Source organism: Atta colombica, unplaced genomic scaffold (genome assembly GCF_001594045.1).
Source record: "Atta colombica isolate Treedump-2 unplaced genomic scaffold, Acol1.0 scaffold87, whole genome shotgun sequence".
NCBI classification, from domain to species: Eukaryota; Metazoa; Arthropoda; class Insecta; order Hymenoptera; family Formicidae; genus Atta; species Atta colombica.
This window is the reverse complement of record NW_017259580.1, coordinates 214,653-226,436: the sequence shown is the minus strand read 5'-3', so window position 1 is coordinate 226,436 and position 11,784 is coordinate 214,653. Positions and strand designations below refer to the sequence as shown.

The 11,784-nt window shown below is 30.5% G+C and overlaps 2 protein-coding genes across 5 annotated transcripts in view; one reads left to right on the top strand and one right to left on the bottom strand.

The window, feature by feature from the left end:
- LOC108693058 (apoptosis-resistant E3 ubiquitin protein ligase 1) overlaps positions 1–11,784 on the top strand; it is a 53,984-nt gene that overhangs the window by 32,802 nt on the left and 9,398 nt on the right. For 3 of the 4 annotated variants that reach the window (XM_018201724.1, XM_018201725.1, XM_018201723.1), the window contains one exon: positions 9,291–9,515. The exons of the other annotated variant lie outside the window; for it this stretch is intronic. In XM_018201724.1, the coding sequence (XP_018057213.1) occupies positions 9,401–9,515 (115 nt within the window). In that variant the 5' untranslated portion in view covers positions 9,291–9,400. The remainder of the gene's footprint in view (positions 1–9,290; positions 9,516–11,784) is intronic. 4 annotated transcript variants of the gene reach the window in all.
- The window catches only part of LOC108693059 (chondroadherin-like), a 2,570-nt gene continuing 736 nt past the window's right edge, over positions 9,951–11,784 (bottom strand). The window contains exons 2-3 of the mRNA XM_018201727.1: positions 10,947–11,431; positions 9,951–10,495 (exon numbers count right to left, since the gene is read on the bottom strand). Coding sequence (XP_018057216.1) covers positions 10,145–10,495; positions 10,947–11,431 — 836 coding nt within the window. The 3' untranslated portion in view covers positions 9,951–10,144. The remainder of the gene's footprint in view (positions 10,496–10,946; positions 11,432–11,784) is intronic.

The following is an 11,784-nucleotide window of genomic DNA, read 5'->3' as shown; positions in this document are numbered from 1 at the left end:
AGATATATATATATATATATATATAGAAGTGTTCGTGATTTCACAATACAATTACTGCATGTAAATTCCGTAAATCTACAACATATACTGCGAATTCACAATATATATTGTGAATTCACAACATTTTTCTAATAGTGTATTTAAATTCGTGTTATTCCAGTTATACATGAACAATTTTATAATATAGTTGAATACAGAAGAATTTGGAAAACTTGGATTTTGCTTGATTTAAGTGTTAATATGAGAAAAGGAGCTCTTCCAAAAATTAGGAAACAATCTACAGATATAAATGTAGAAAAAAACTAAGACTCACAGTCGAAACCACAGTCGAAGTTACAGATAAAGTCACAGACGAAGTCGAGGAAGTTATTACAAAGCCTCATAATTTGGAGTTAGAACGTGGACCTTCAGGAGTGGAAGGAATTCAACTTCCAGTAACATTTGTATTGAAGAATAAAAAAGTGCAAACAGATAAAATTAATCAACATAATTAATCAACATAATTAATTAACATCACAGATGGATTCAAATCGACAAAGTTGAAGTAAAGGAATTGATTGCCGATCAATCATGACAGATGCACAGTGTTCTACGGTAACAAGGAAAATCAGTGCTAATATTGTTAATACGTCAAATTCGACATAAAAACATTCCTCGATGATACACTCGAGGCGTGCGAGAAATTTTTACCCTCTAAAGAAACAAGTGATGAGGTGAAAAAATATTCTTTGACAGAAGTATTAGAAAGACATTTGCTCTTGATCACAGAAAAACCAAAAATATACATCGGAATTCCAGCTAATAGATTTTTCATTATAGATGTGTTAATTAAAAAAACAAATATTTCCGTTTGCAACATCTATTTAATTTTATCAAGGATAAAATTAGCAACGTTTTCTCGTTTAAGTGACAGTTTGGACTCAGTGCAACTAATGCCAGTGTCATATTTCGCCAGACTTTATCGGTGTTAGCTCTTCGTTTAAAAAAATTAATAATCTGGCCTATTACATCAATTCGAAGGAATTTGCGAAGAGAATTTCGTGGCAAATATTACAATTTGCAATCGATAATAGATTGCCTTTGAAGAAATTGAAATTCAGAAACCAACCAATCCGATGCATCAAAATTACTTGGTCAGAATATAAAAAATGCAACACCTTACAAAATATTTAATATCTGCAACACCCGATGGCCATATAAATTTTATATCGGAAGGTTTTGGTGGAAGAATAACTGATGCTGCAATAGTGGAAAAAAATCAATATTTACAGAAGCTTCCGGATGGCTGTGCTGTTTTGGCGGATCGAGGATTCAAGCACATCGATCATATGTTGCAAAAGAAAAAAATGTATATTAATATGTTCACTTAGTGTATCGAACGACAAAAAAACTTTCAAAAGCTGAATATTAGAAACTAAAAGAATCGCAAGTCTTCATATAGAAAGAGTCATCAGAAGGATAAGGGAATTTAATATACTCAAATCTCATTCGGGTATTCACCATCGCACATTAGATAATATTGATGATATGATAACAGTGACTACATTGATAAATCTTCAAGAATCTATTATTAAATAGTGATTAAACAGAATAAAATTATAAGCAATAAATAATGAAAAACAATAATTCTATTAACAATGTAATTTATTATCTAATTATTTTCTCTTACAAAATTTATAAATATATATATGCAACACATGTTATTTGTACAATTTTTTTATAACTAACTTTATACAATTTTTAGAAGTAATGGAAAGATATTGCGTTTCCAAAAGATCATAGCTTTTTATATTAAATTTTTTAATATAAACCTCATCGTAATCTATCCATATGGTTTTATGCGTTGATTCAAAATCGTGTTTTGTCATACAAAATAATCTTTTTTGAACATTTCTTAAAAACATTTGCCATTGAATTTGTGCGAAACACTTATTTCCTAATTTCATATCGGAAGTAATATAGGCACGTTCAGTTTTTAATGTCATTGAGTATTTTATCTCTATAAAATGTTCTCTTACGGCATCCGGAGAAGCTACAATAACAGGAAACTTGGATTTAACAATAAGCCGCAAGAACCAAGGCTTAGTTTATTCTAAAACTTCTATTATTTTTTTTTTCTAAATTCTTCCCTCTTCGCATTGACTTTGTATCCATTATTTTTGTACTGCCTACTTGATTAATTATCACTAAATACGCTGCAATGTGCCATTTCGTCGAGAAGCGGTGAATCTACCATATCTTAACTCATTCCAAAATTTACATTCACTTTGATTGTTCGTGTGTACAGCAATTTTATCATAGATCTAAAGTCACGACACTAGAAGCAAAAACTATCTGCATCGGATGTAAAATTATTAGAAATAAAATATTAATTATAAATAAAATGTTATCAATATTTCATGCAGCGATAGTGGATGTCTGACTTTTAGATCGATGCAATGTCTGGACAGTTGGCAATCAAATTGATGTATCTGGAATTCTACTAACAATGAGTTATAAAAATCATCTGGATCTAATTATTTTTTGAATCTGGAGATAATTATTTTTATTACTTGTCGAGTACTTCACTTTTGCTTTTATATTTCTTACATTATCTGAGACTTGAACCGAGGTTTTTTCCAGTAACATACATATATACATATGAAATTAGGCTCATTTGATGCGTTTTTTTTACATGAAAGAATGCAAAGCATTCTCTGCAAGAAAAAACATTTTGGATCGGTCGCGCTTCAAATGGGAATAATTTGATTTGAATCATCGAAATCCAAGATTAGGCTCGTATTCTAAATAATCATCGATTATTACTACTATTACTATAAAAAATCACAATTCTTTTATCATTTTATTCTTACTTGCTTTTTTCAATGAAAAAGTTATCGAATATACGTAGGTTCATAATCTCACTGTTCATGTGAGTCTACAAAACTTAGTAAAGCACACGGTCTCAAGCATATGCAGATTTTAGAGGAAAATTCAATTGAATCTCACTTCTCAGATGTAAAAGGAACTCAACTGAGTTATGACGTCACAAGTGAGAATTATCTGAAATCGAAAGCAAATAGAAAGCAACTAATGACATCATTAATCTGTTAACGAGTTATTCAACATTGAAGCAAAAATGATCCTTTTACTTCAATATTGAATAATTCGTTGAAAAAAAATATAACGTTCAATAAAAAAGCAAATTTGAGATAAGATTCCCTCTTTCGACTGCTGTAAACCGCATTTATGTGCAATTTTTATTTCACGCCATAGACCTTTGTAAAGTTTGTACAAAATTTTCAGATTTGACGGATACCCATTTCTGTTCATATAGCTCTGTAAAAAATCAATCTGATCGAAATATCAATTATCGATTTTAAAAGTAGATATTTCAAATTTTAAAATGCTTTTTTACAAATCTCGTTATGATCATTTTTGACGAAGTTACACTCTTTTGAATATTTTTGAGGACGGATTAAGTGATATTTTAATTTTTTTACGTAATGTATAATGATTTCAACATTATTTATTCACGATTTTATAACTCCGAGAAAATAGTGCGATCGTTTCACTAAGACGCCTCTCTCGCAAAAATGTTTTTTTTTACAATAAATATATGTTTTAATTATAAGAAGAGAGAGAGAGAGAGAGAAACAATATATATATTTGAATACAGCACTAATAAACGAATACTTATTAAAAACGAATTTTCACTTTCGGCAAAAATCTATCGAATTTACAATTAACAGATCCAAGTCAGCCAAGCTAAACTTTTATTGCATCATCATTAACGTCAAGACAACAACGAAACAATTGCATCATGGCGATCGACAGAAAGGTCATTCCAAGTTTTTTACCCCTCACTTTAACTCTGCAATACTAACCATACAAAAATAACAGCACTAAAATTTTCACCCAGGTTCAAATGACCCACTCATATAGTTGAGAGTTAAATTACTAGTCAATTTAACTTGTGATATTATTGCGGATATTAGTTCAGAGTGCAACTTGCATTTTAAGACCAAAAAATCATTAATAGTTTATATATTATACTATTTAATACTTCACCCATTTCTCTTGAGAAATCGATAAATGGATGGATTTCTATCGTACTAGAGATAATAAATCGAAATACACTAAATCGGAAATACACTGCGTTAGATGTGTAATAAGCATGCTACACTTTGTCGCCAATACGATTTACGTACGAATTACGCGCAGGCAGTCGATATAGCATCCTAGAAACTATTGCGAATGGAATGCTCTGTTATGCAACTTATGTCCGTTTCTATTATTAATGTGAATTAATCTTGGTTCAATTTACTTTTTCTTATTTTAAAACTAGAAAAAAATGAAGAGGTAATTGAACCGAGATTAATGTTAAATTGATAGAAACGAGCATAAAATAGTGAGGAATTATCACTTATTTAGTTACTTGTCTTAAGTACGCTTTTGATTTTAACAAAGAAACTGGACGTCGCGGCAATAAATATATTTTGTCTTAAATAGTCAACTTTTAATAATAGAGGAGAGTGGGGAGATGCGAACACTCTGGATAATTATGGACACACGTATATCTCTGTTCCTCTGCTCCTCTCAAATTCCGCTATCATATCACGTTAATTAACGCGACGCGAATAGTCACTAGCAAGCACTCACAGCAGGACATCGAGAACGCTATTTCCAAGATAAATCACGAAATATTTTGGCCACTTTCTTCTAATATTTCACTGTTTTATTTTCTATGTTTTTGTTGTTTAAACGGCGATATTGTTATTTATTTTGAGAGATTTTGTCTTGAGAAATCATTATCTATTTAAGAATAATTGTGTGTATAAATTCTGATTATTTTAAGCTTATGTTTACTTTAGTTATTTCGGTTTAGATTAAGTTATGTTGAGATAATTCCAGACGGGTCATTGAGGGTGTTAACAGATATCCTATTTTATCTCTTTTTTATATATAAATTTTATATATTGTATAATGAAAGATAAATATAAATTTATATAAATTAATAAATATATATAAATATTAATTTTATGTATAATTTACATACTAAAATATTTTATTATTGACAAAAGCGACAAGGAAGATGAATACTTCTGCATATTTTACAATGAAAAATACGTGTCTTCATCTATAGAGGACTGAATAATGTGTATTACGTCTGAAATGGGCACATGAAGGCTATATTGGTGGCAGTTCTTCAAATAGCTACCTATGTGATATTGGTAGCAATAAGTAAACATGTTTCGTTATCCCTATCCATATTTACTTGAGCATCTGTCCTTTAACTCCATAAGCTTTGGGTAAATACGGACTGCAAGTGTTTTGTTTCTGTTAAAAAATTCAGCTTGTTTATGATAATTTTTATAATATATTATCTTATAATATATTATCTCCTAAAGACTAATAAGTAAAGGTTGACTTCCAATGAAACACTGATTATATTCTTAATTCTTATTTCTATTTCAGTTTAATTTTATGTGTCTGTATATCCCCCACTTTCTTCTAATAGCAAAGTTTGTACTATAATAACTGACATTTACCTGATATTACTAACAATAAATTCTTTTTTGGCACGGAAAATAAAATTCTCAGCGCTGCAGCTAATTATGCTAATTATCGCTGAAAGTATATTTGCTGCAAAAGAATTTGCCACTGTTGCTATATTGATTTCTTAGCGAAGTATACTTATCTGCAATGATGCATATTGATTATAAATCGAAAATTTGCTGTCTTAGTTAACATATGTAACTAACGCAACCAAGTATTTTCTTCACCAAAGTTGCTTATCTGCGAGAAAAAATCTGCATGGAAAAAAAGGATTAGCAATAAGAACTAAATATATAGCTGTGGTAGCTAAAATGTGTCTTTAATAGGAACAACTAATACTGTTGCTGCCCAAACTAAATTGATTAGCTTTGCACTTATGTACTGTAACAACAAATCTTTTGCTGCAGAATTAAATAATTTTTATTGAGTACTCTTACTGATTATTTTCGCCGTTAATATTAAATAATCTTTGCTGCTTTAACTATTAATTTTACTTAAAAAAGCATACTAGCTCCAAGATAGCCAAAATTATAGAGTAAAGCGAGGTTTAAGTTAGACAAGTTAAAGAAACTTTCAAATTATATAAAAGATTGAGGTCGCATGATTCAATCGAACATACAAAACATCATTATTGCATCAGTAATGTATATTTTGTACGTTTGATTGAAAACCCTATGCTAAGAGGTATAAAGAAAATTAGGAATAATAAATAAAAGACCTAGGTATTTTTAAAGAGAGATATTTGGAAAAAAATAGGAATTGGAAAAGATGCGTTAGTAAATCTAAGATGTGGAAATATAAAGAAAGCAAATAAATACTGGCTGAAGGAGGAGCATAGAAGATGATTGTAATAAAATAGATTGCATGGAATATATAGAGGAATGTCAGAGGACAAGTGAATTATTCACAAAATTGGACAAAAATAAAAAGACAATAAAGATAGGCTGTGAAATAAAATATTAGATCAAAGTCATAAAAAAACTGAAAAAGGAGAAGGAAAAGGAAATCAAGAAAAGAGAGAAAAAAAGCTTAGATATAATTTGTAATAATATGATAAGTACTGTGTGTGAATAAGTAAAAATAGATGACTAAAGACCTCTTTCACTAATCTCGGTTAAGCTAACTGACGGTTACATGGGGCTTATTCAGCGGACTCATGTAACCATCGATTAGCTTAACCAACGTTAGTGAAAAAAAAAGTGAGCAAGTGTTAACAAGTGACTAAAAGAACAAACATTGAGAATTAAAGGATTTAAAAAAAGCAGAACTGTGATATTTAGTGTAAGGAAGCTAGGAGAGATATTTTGTATGATTCTAGTCTGTTTTATGATAACAGTAGATTTGAGATAATTAGTATAAGTAGCATATAGATGAAATAAGTTTAAAAGTGTAAATGTAGTTTGGATGTGTATGGATTGTTTATTTTTGTAAACAAGCCTTCTTGGCAATGTAATTTAAAGTAAATAAATAATCATTCAGTACTAAATTAAATACGTCATCGTAATTATATATTGTTTATTTAAGAAAATTTAATTTTTTTTTTAATTTATTATTTAAATTGCGATTATGCTTGTATAAAATTTTTGTTTGCAATTACAATTTTAATTGTATTACATATGGTTAAGAAATGAAGCAGAGTCTGTAAAATAGTACTAGCATTTCGCGTTAAAATTTTTACATGGCGTACAATTGACTTTATAAATTAAATTATGAAGAATTTTAAGGATTTAAATTCTCGTAAAGTTTGAACATCGCGCTCTTTAAACTTCAGCTATTATTCCACTAATTGTTCTTATTTCATAAACCCATTCCCGCTATTTTGCGAAATTACAATAAGCTCTTAATTAAAAATTACGAAAATGTATGATAAATTATACATGTTATTATGATAGATTTACAATAGCAAGTGTTAACGCTGATTTTTAATCCTTTTATGTATTATTTAATTTACCTAATATCTACACTTTTTAATTATTTTCTTAATTGCGTACGCGCGTGCGCGCGCACACACACACACAAATAATGATTAAATACACACACACACACACAAACAAATGATGATTAAACATTAATAAGAATAATCGAACGATCTGCCAATGTCTAAATGTATCCAGTGTGTTTGTACACACAATTCGATTCTCAAGATTTATTAAAACTTGTGATTCATTCATTTGCATTTACAAATAATGCTAATTAATGTTTACCCGTCTGACTTTATTCGTCTCGATGACAGTGGCTTGCCTCACCTTTATTTAACTCCTGTATCCGTACCCGCGAATCATCATGAATAATTGAAATTAATTGTGCTTCGTCCTGTCTATTCTTTCATTTGCGACCGGAGATAGCCATTGTTCGGCGCGAAAGGGTTGATTAATGTTTTCTATTGTTAAAATAATACTCAACAAAAACATAAATACTTTTTGTCTTCTCCAACATAGATTAAGCCCGTTCTCTCTTTTTTTTTTTATTTCGTAAAAGTGCACTCTGGCACCTTTGCTTACTTCTCTAATTGCGTAATTTCAATGCTTTGTATCGCATAAAGCATACATGCGATTGAGAAAGTTAATAATATTCATCATTTAATCTTCCAATGCACATTGAACTTATATCAGCTTTTTCTCATTTCAATGCGAGACCGAATTCGCATGAGCCATGCAGTAATCCGATTGTTTTTTCAATAATAAAATAAATACTAATTTATCACGCATTCACATACGATTCTTGCGTAATCATATATAATTATATGATTGATGATAGTATCAGCCTTTCACTTTTTGAATTAACTTATTTTAAGAATAGTACTAGATTTGTGCCAAACATTAAAATCGTACTATGCAAAATATAAAAAATGAAAAAAATGATTTTTTAAGTCAGTCCTCTATTTTGCATTTTTGCCAATTGTGCTGGGTTGTACTAGGTTATGCTAACATGTGCTAAAATGATAACTTTAAATAATGATAACAACAGAAATTATATTACAAGAAATAATTTTTGACAATTTTTTAATATAACAGTTATATTCAGAATTGTCAAAAATTATTTCTTGTCACCATTATTTATAACTTGTTACCATTATTTAAAGTTATCATTTTAACACGATGTTAGCACAATCCAGTACAATCTAGCACAATTTAAAAAGTTGAAAAAAATGCATAGTGGCGGTTGAACCTAAAAAATAGTTTTTCCATCTTTTGTATGTTTTGTAATACAAATTTAATGTTGAGCACAATGAAGCACAAACCTAATACAATTCAGCACAGTTTTTAAAATAAGTTAATTCAAAAAGTGAGGGACTAACTTCATACAGACTTATCACTATTAATTTTATCACTATTAAACATAAAATTCTATACGTATAAAAAAAAATATACATAATGCATTAAATCAAAATAATTTTATTGCAATTTCAATCGGATTAAAATCCATGCTAATCTCCATAAATTTAACAATTTGAAGAAAATGATCAAATTAGTAACCATATTTTCGCTTTCTAATGCCACATTAGTACTCGCCGTAATTATACGCTCGTTTTTCAGTACTTCTGAATGTCAGTACAACTCGGCCGTAATTTCGTGAAGTAACGAGTAGTCGCATTTCCGCAACGAAATTTAATACGCATCTAGAAATAGTATATCGCGTAACGCGATCTTTTATCATTCACCGCACACTCATTTTTGCGCATTTGCTGTCGTCGCTGCACCCCAAGTACACGTAATATGTTTCGACTGAATCAATAATGAAATCTTCCAAAGAGATGCGGGAATCGACACCGATGCGACAGCAGTGAACAGGGCAATGCGCTGTTAAGAACGACCGTAAAGCTACGAAAGGTCATCGACAAAAAGAAAAAGAGAGAGAAATTATGCCGGACAAAAATCTCGTCTGCCGGAATGGACAACGCGAAAACAAAGATTTTCTTGCCGGCGAAATATCATCCATCGGCATGTCATTACGGCCCAGCGGGAGCGCATCCTCCGGTGAGTAACTACTCTACTTACTGAGGACGAATGTTTGATGCGAATCTCGAAAGCCAGCATAAACCATTTGATAGCGTGTTGCATAATTTATGTCGACATATGTGCTATAATAAATATGTCAGATCTGCGCATATACATAGCGAATTAATCCTTTAATTTTGGAATTACCGTATATTTCAATATATTAGATTAAACATTTTTTTTATTGATTCTTCACCCTTACTCGCGATTAACTAACAATTCTGAAATAATTGTAATTTGTGAAAAAAAAAGTTCATAAAAGAGAGTGCTTAGTTGGCATTTTTTTTCTTTTTAAAAAATATTTTTGCAGATTAATTATTGAAGAACAAGTTGACAAATAAAACATTTATTTGTTATAAAACAGGATTTATTTATACACGTGGAAAATAAAATTTAGTATGAGAAAAATATTCATTTTAAGCATAGACATTTTTGTGAAGTTTTATTCTGCAAATACAAATTTTTTCAAGCTATCAAATATAATTTTAGATTAAAATTGATATAGAAAACTGATATATTAGGTGTAGTAAAAAGAAATCCATTATTTTTCCATTCAATTTCATGCAAAAATAATGGATTTCTTTTTACTATATCTAATATCTATTGCGTTATACAATCGATTTCAATTCTTGCAGCTGCCCTAATAGCTTTCTTACGACGTATCCATTAGTAATAACTTCTCTGCCATGTTTGCGATCCGCAGCGACACATTTTGTTAGTTCGTGTCTCGCATCTATACAGTTCTGAGAGATAAACAGGGGAAAAGATTCAGCCGTAGTCAAACCTGTACGAAGTTGATTGAACAGATTCAGGATGACACATTCTTTCATGAAAATTTCAGAATCGGCTATCTTAATGTTGTCTGAGGCGCAGAGCCACAATATATTATCCAGCCAGTTTTCCTCCTCACGTTGATCGGTTTTATAATTTATGCCCAGATCTTGCAGCCACAACGTCAACTACAATGTGAAATTTAGATTTGAAAGACTAAGATCGCATTTCTTTCATGTTATAGTGAATTTATTATCAATAACACAAGCGTCAGAACGGAATGCCAACATCCGGTTATAAATATCGAGAATAGCGCGAAAGAGGATGAAACATTAAAATCTCCACGCATTTTGCGTCCAATGTCATGTTACACAGATAGTCTTGATTCCAAATTAAATTATTAGTTTTGTAATTTATATGCCCAGATCTCGCAGCCACAACTACAATGTGGAAAAATTAGATTTGAAATTATTTGAACTCTTTCATTTAAATTTGAGATTTGAAACTACAATATTTCGAAATACCATTTCTTTTATATTAAGCTTGAAGCTTGATCCTTGTCGCTTTTTTCGTTATAAAGCTTGTTTATACGACAGTGTTCTCTTAATTAATCAGACGAAATATGAAATGTGCGCTCACCGTGCTACGACACTGGAAAGTAAGGGGATTTCCAGAGAAGCGGAATTGCTCGAGGCTGGCCATTGGTACAAGCTGTGTCGGTTCCAGACACGTCAAACGGTTCTCCTTGACGTCGAGCCATTTAAGATCTCGCAATTTCTCGAAGACTGTAGGCTCGATCGATGTGATAAGATTGTATGATAAGTCTAATCGCTGCAGAGATATCAGATCGACGAACCACTGATCTTTTATCGATGTGATGTAATTATACGGCAGGCTAAGCTTTTTCAATTTCCTCAGGCTGTCGAATGCGTAACTGGAAATTTCTCTAATGCCACAGTCGTGCATATTCAAAGAAACTAGGATCTTATTGTATCTTAAGAACGATCGATCGGGAATATTTTCTATCCGCGATTGGAAAATCATAATGTCGTCCACAATCGACCCGCCAAAAAGTAGAGCAGTGCTTAACGTCACGTTGGAGCATTTTAAACGCTCGCCAAATCCTAGGCATAATTAATTCTTCATTACTCGCGTGAGATATATTAAATACACGATTGCTATTTATACACACATTAATATATTTAGCTCAAATCGTTTCACAATTAAAAAATTTTTTCCATTTATCTTTATTTTAAAAATATATAAAATATTATCAATTTTTATTTAATTTTAAATTTAAAGAGAACATGAAAATTAAAATATGTTAGAGTATCAGAAACATTCTACACGTGTAATTATGTTTCAAAAACTACGCGAATAATGTAGAGTTAAATGAAACTGACAATATTTATGAAAAATTTGCTGTAACGATACAAAGATGATGAGATCGGATAACCGATGACAATTATTTTATTTT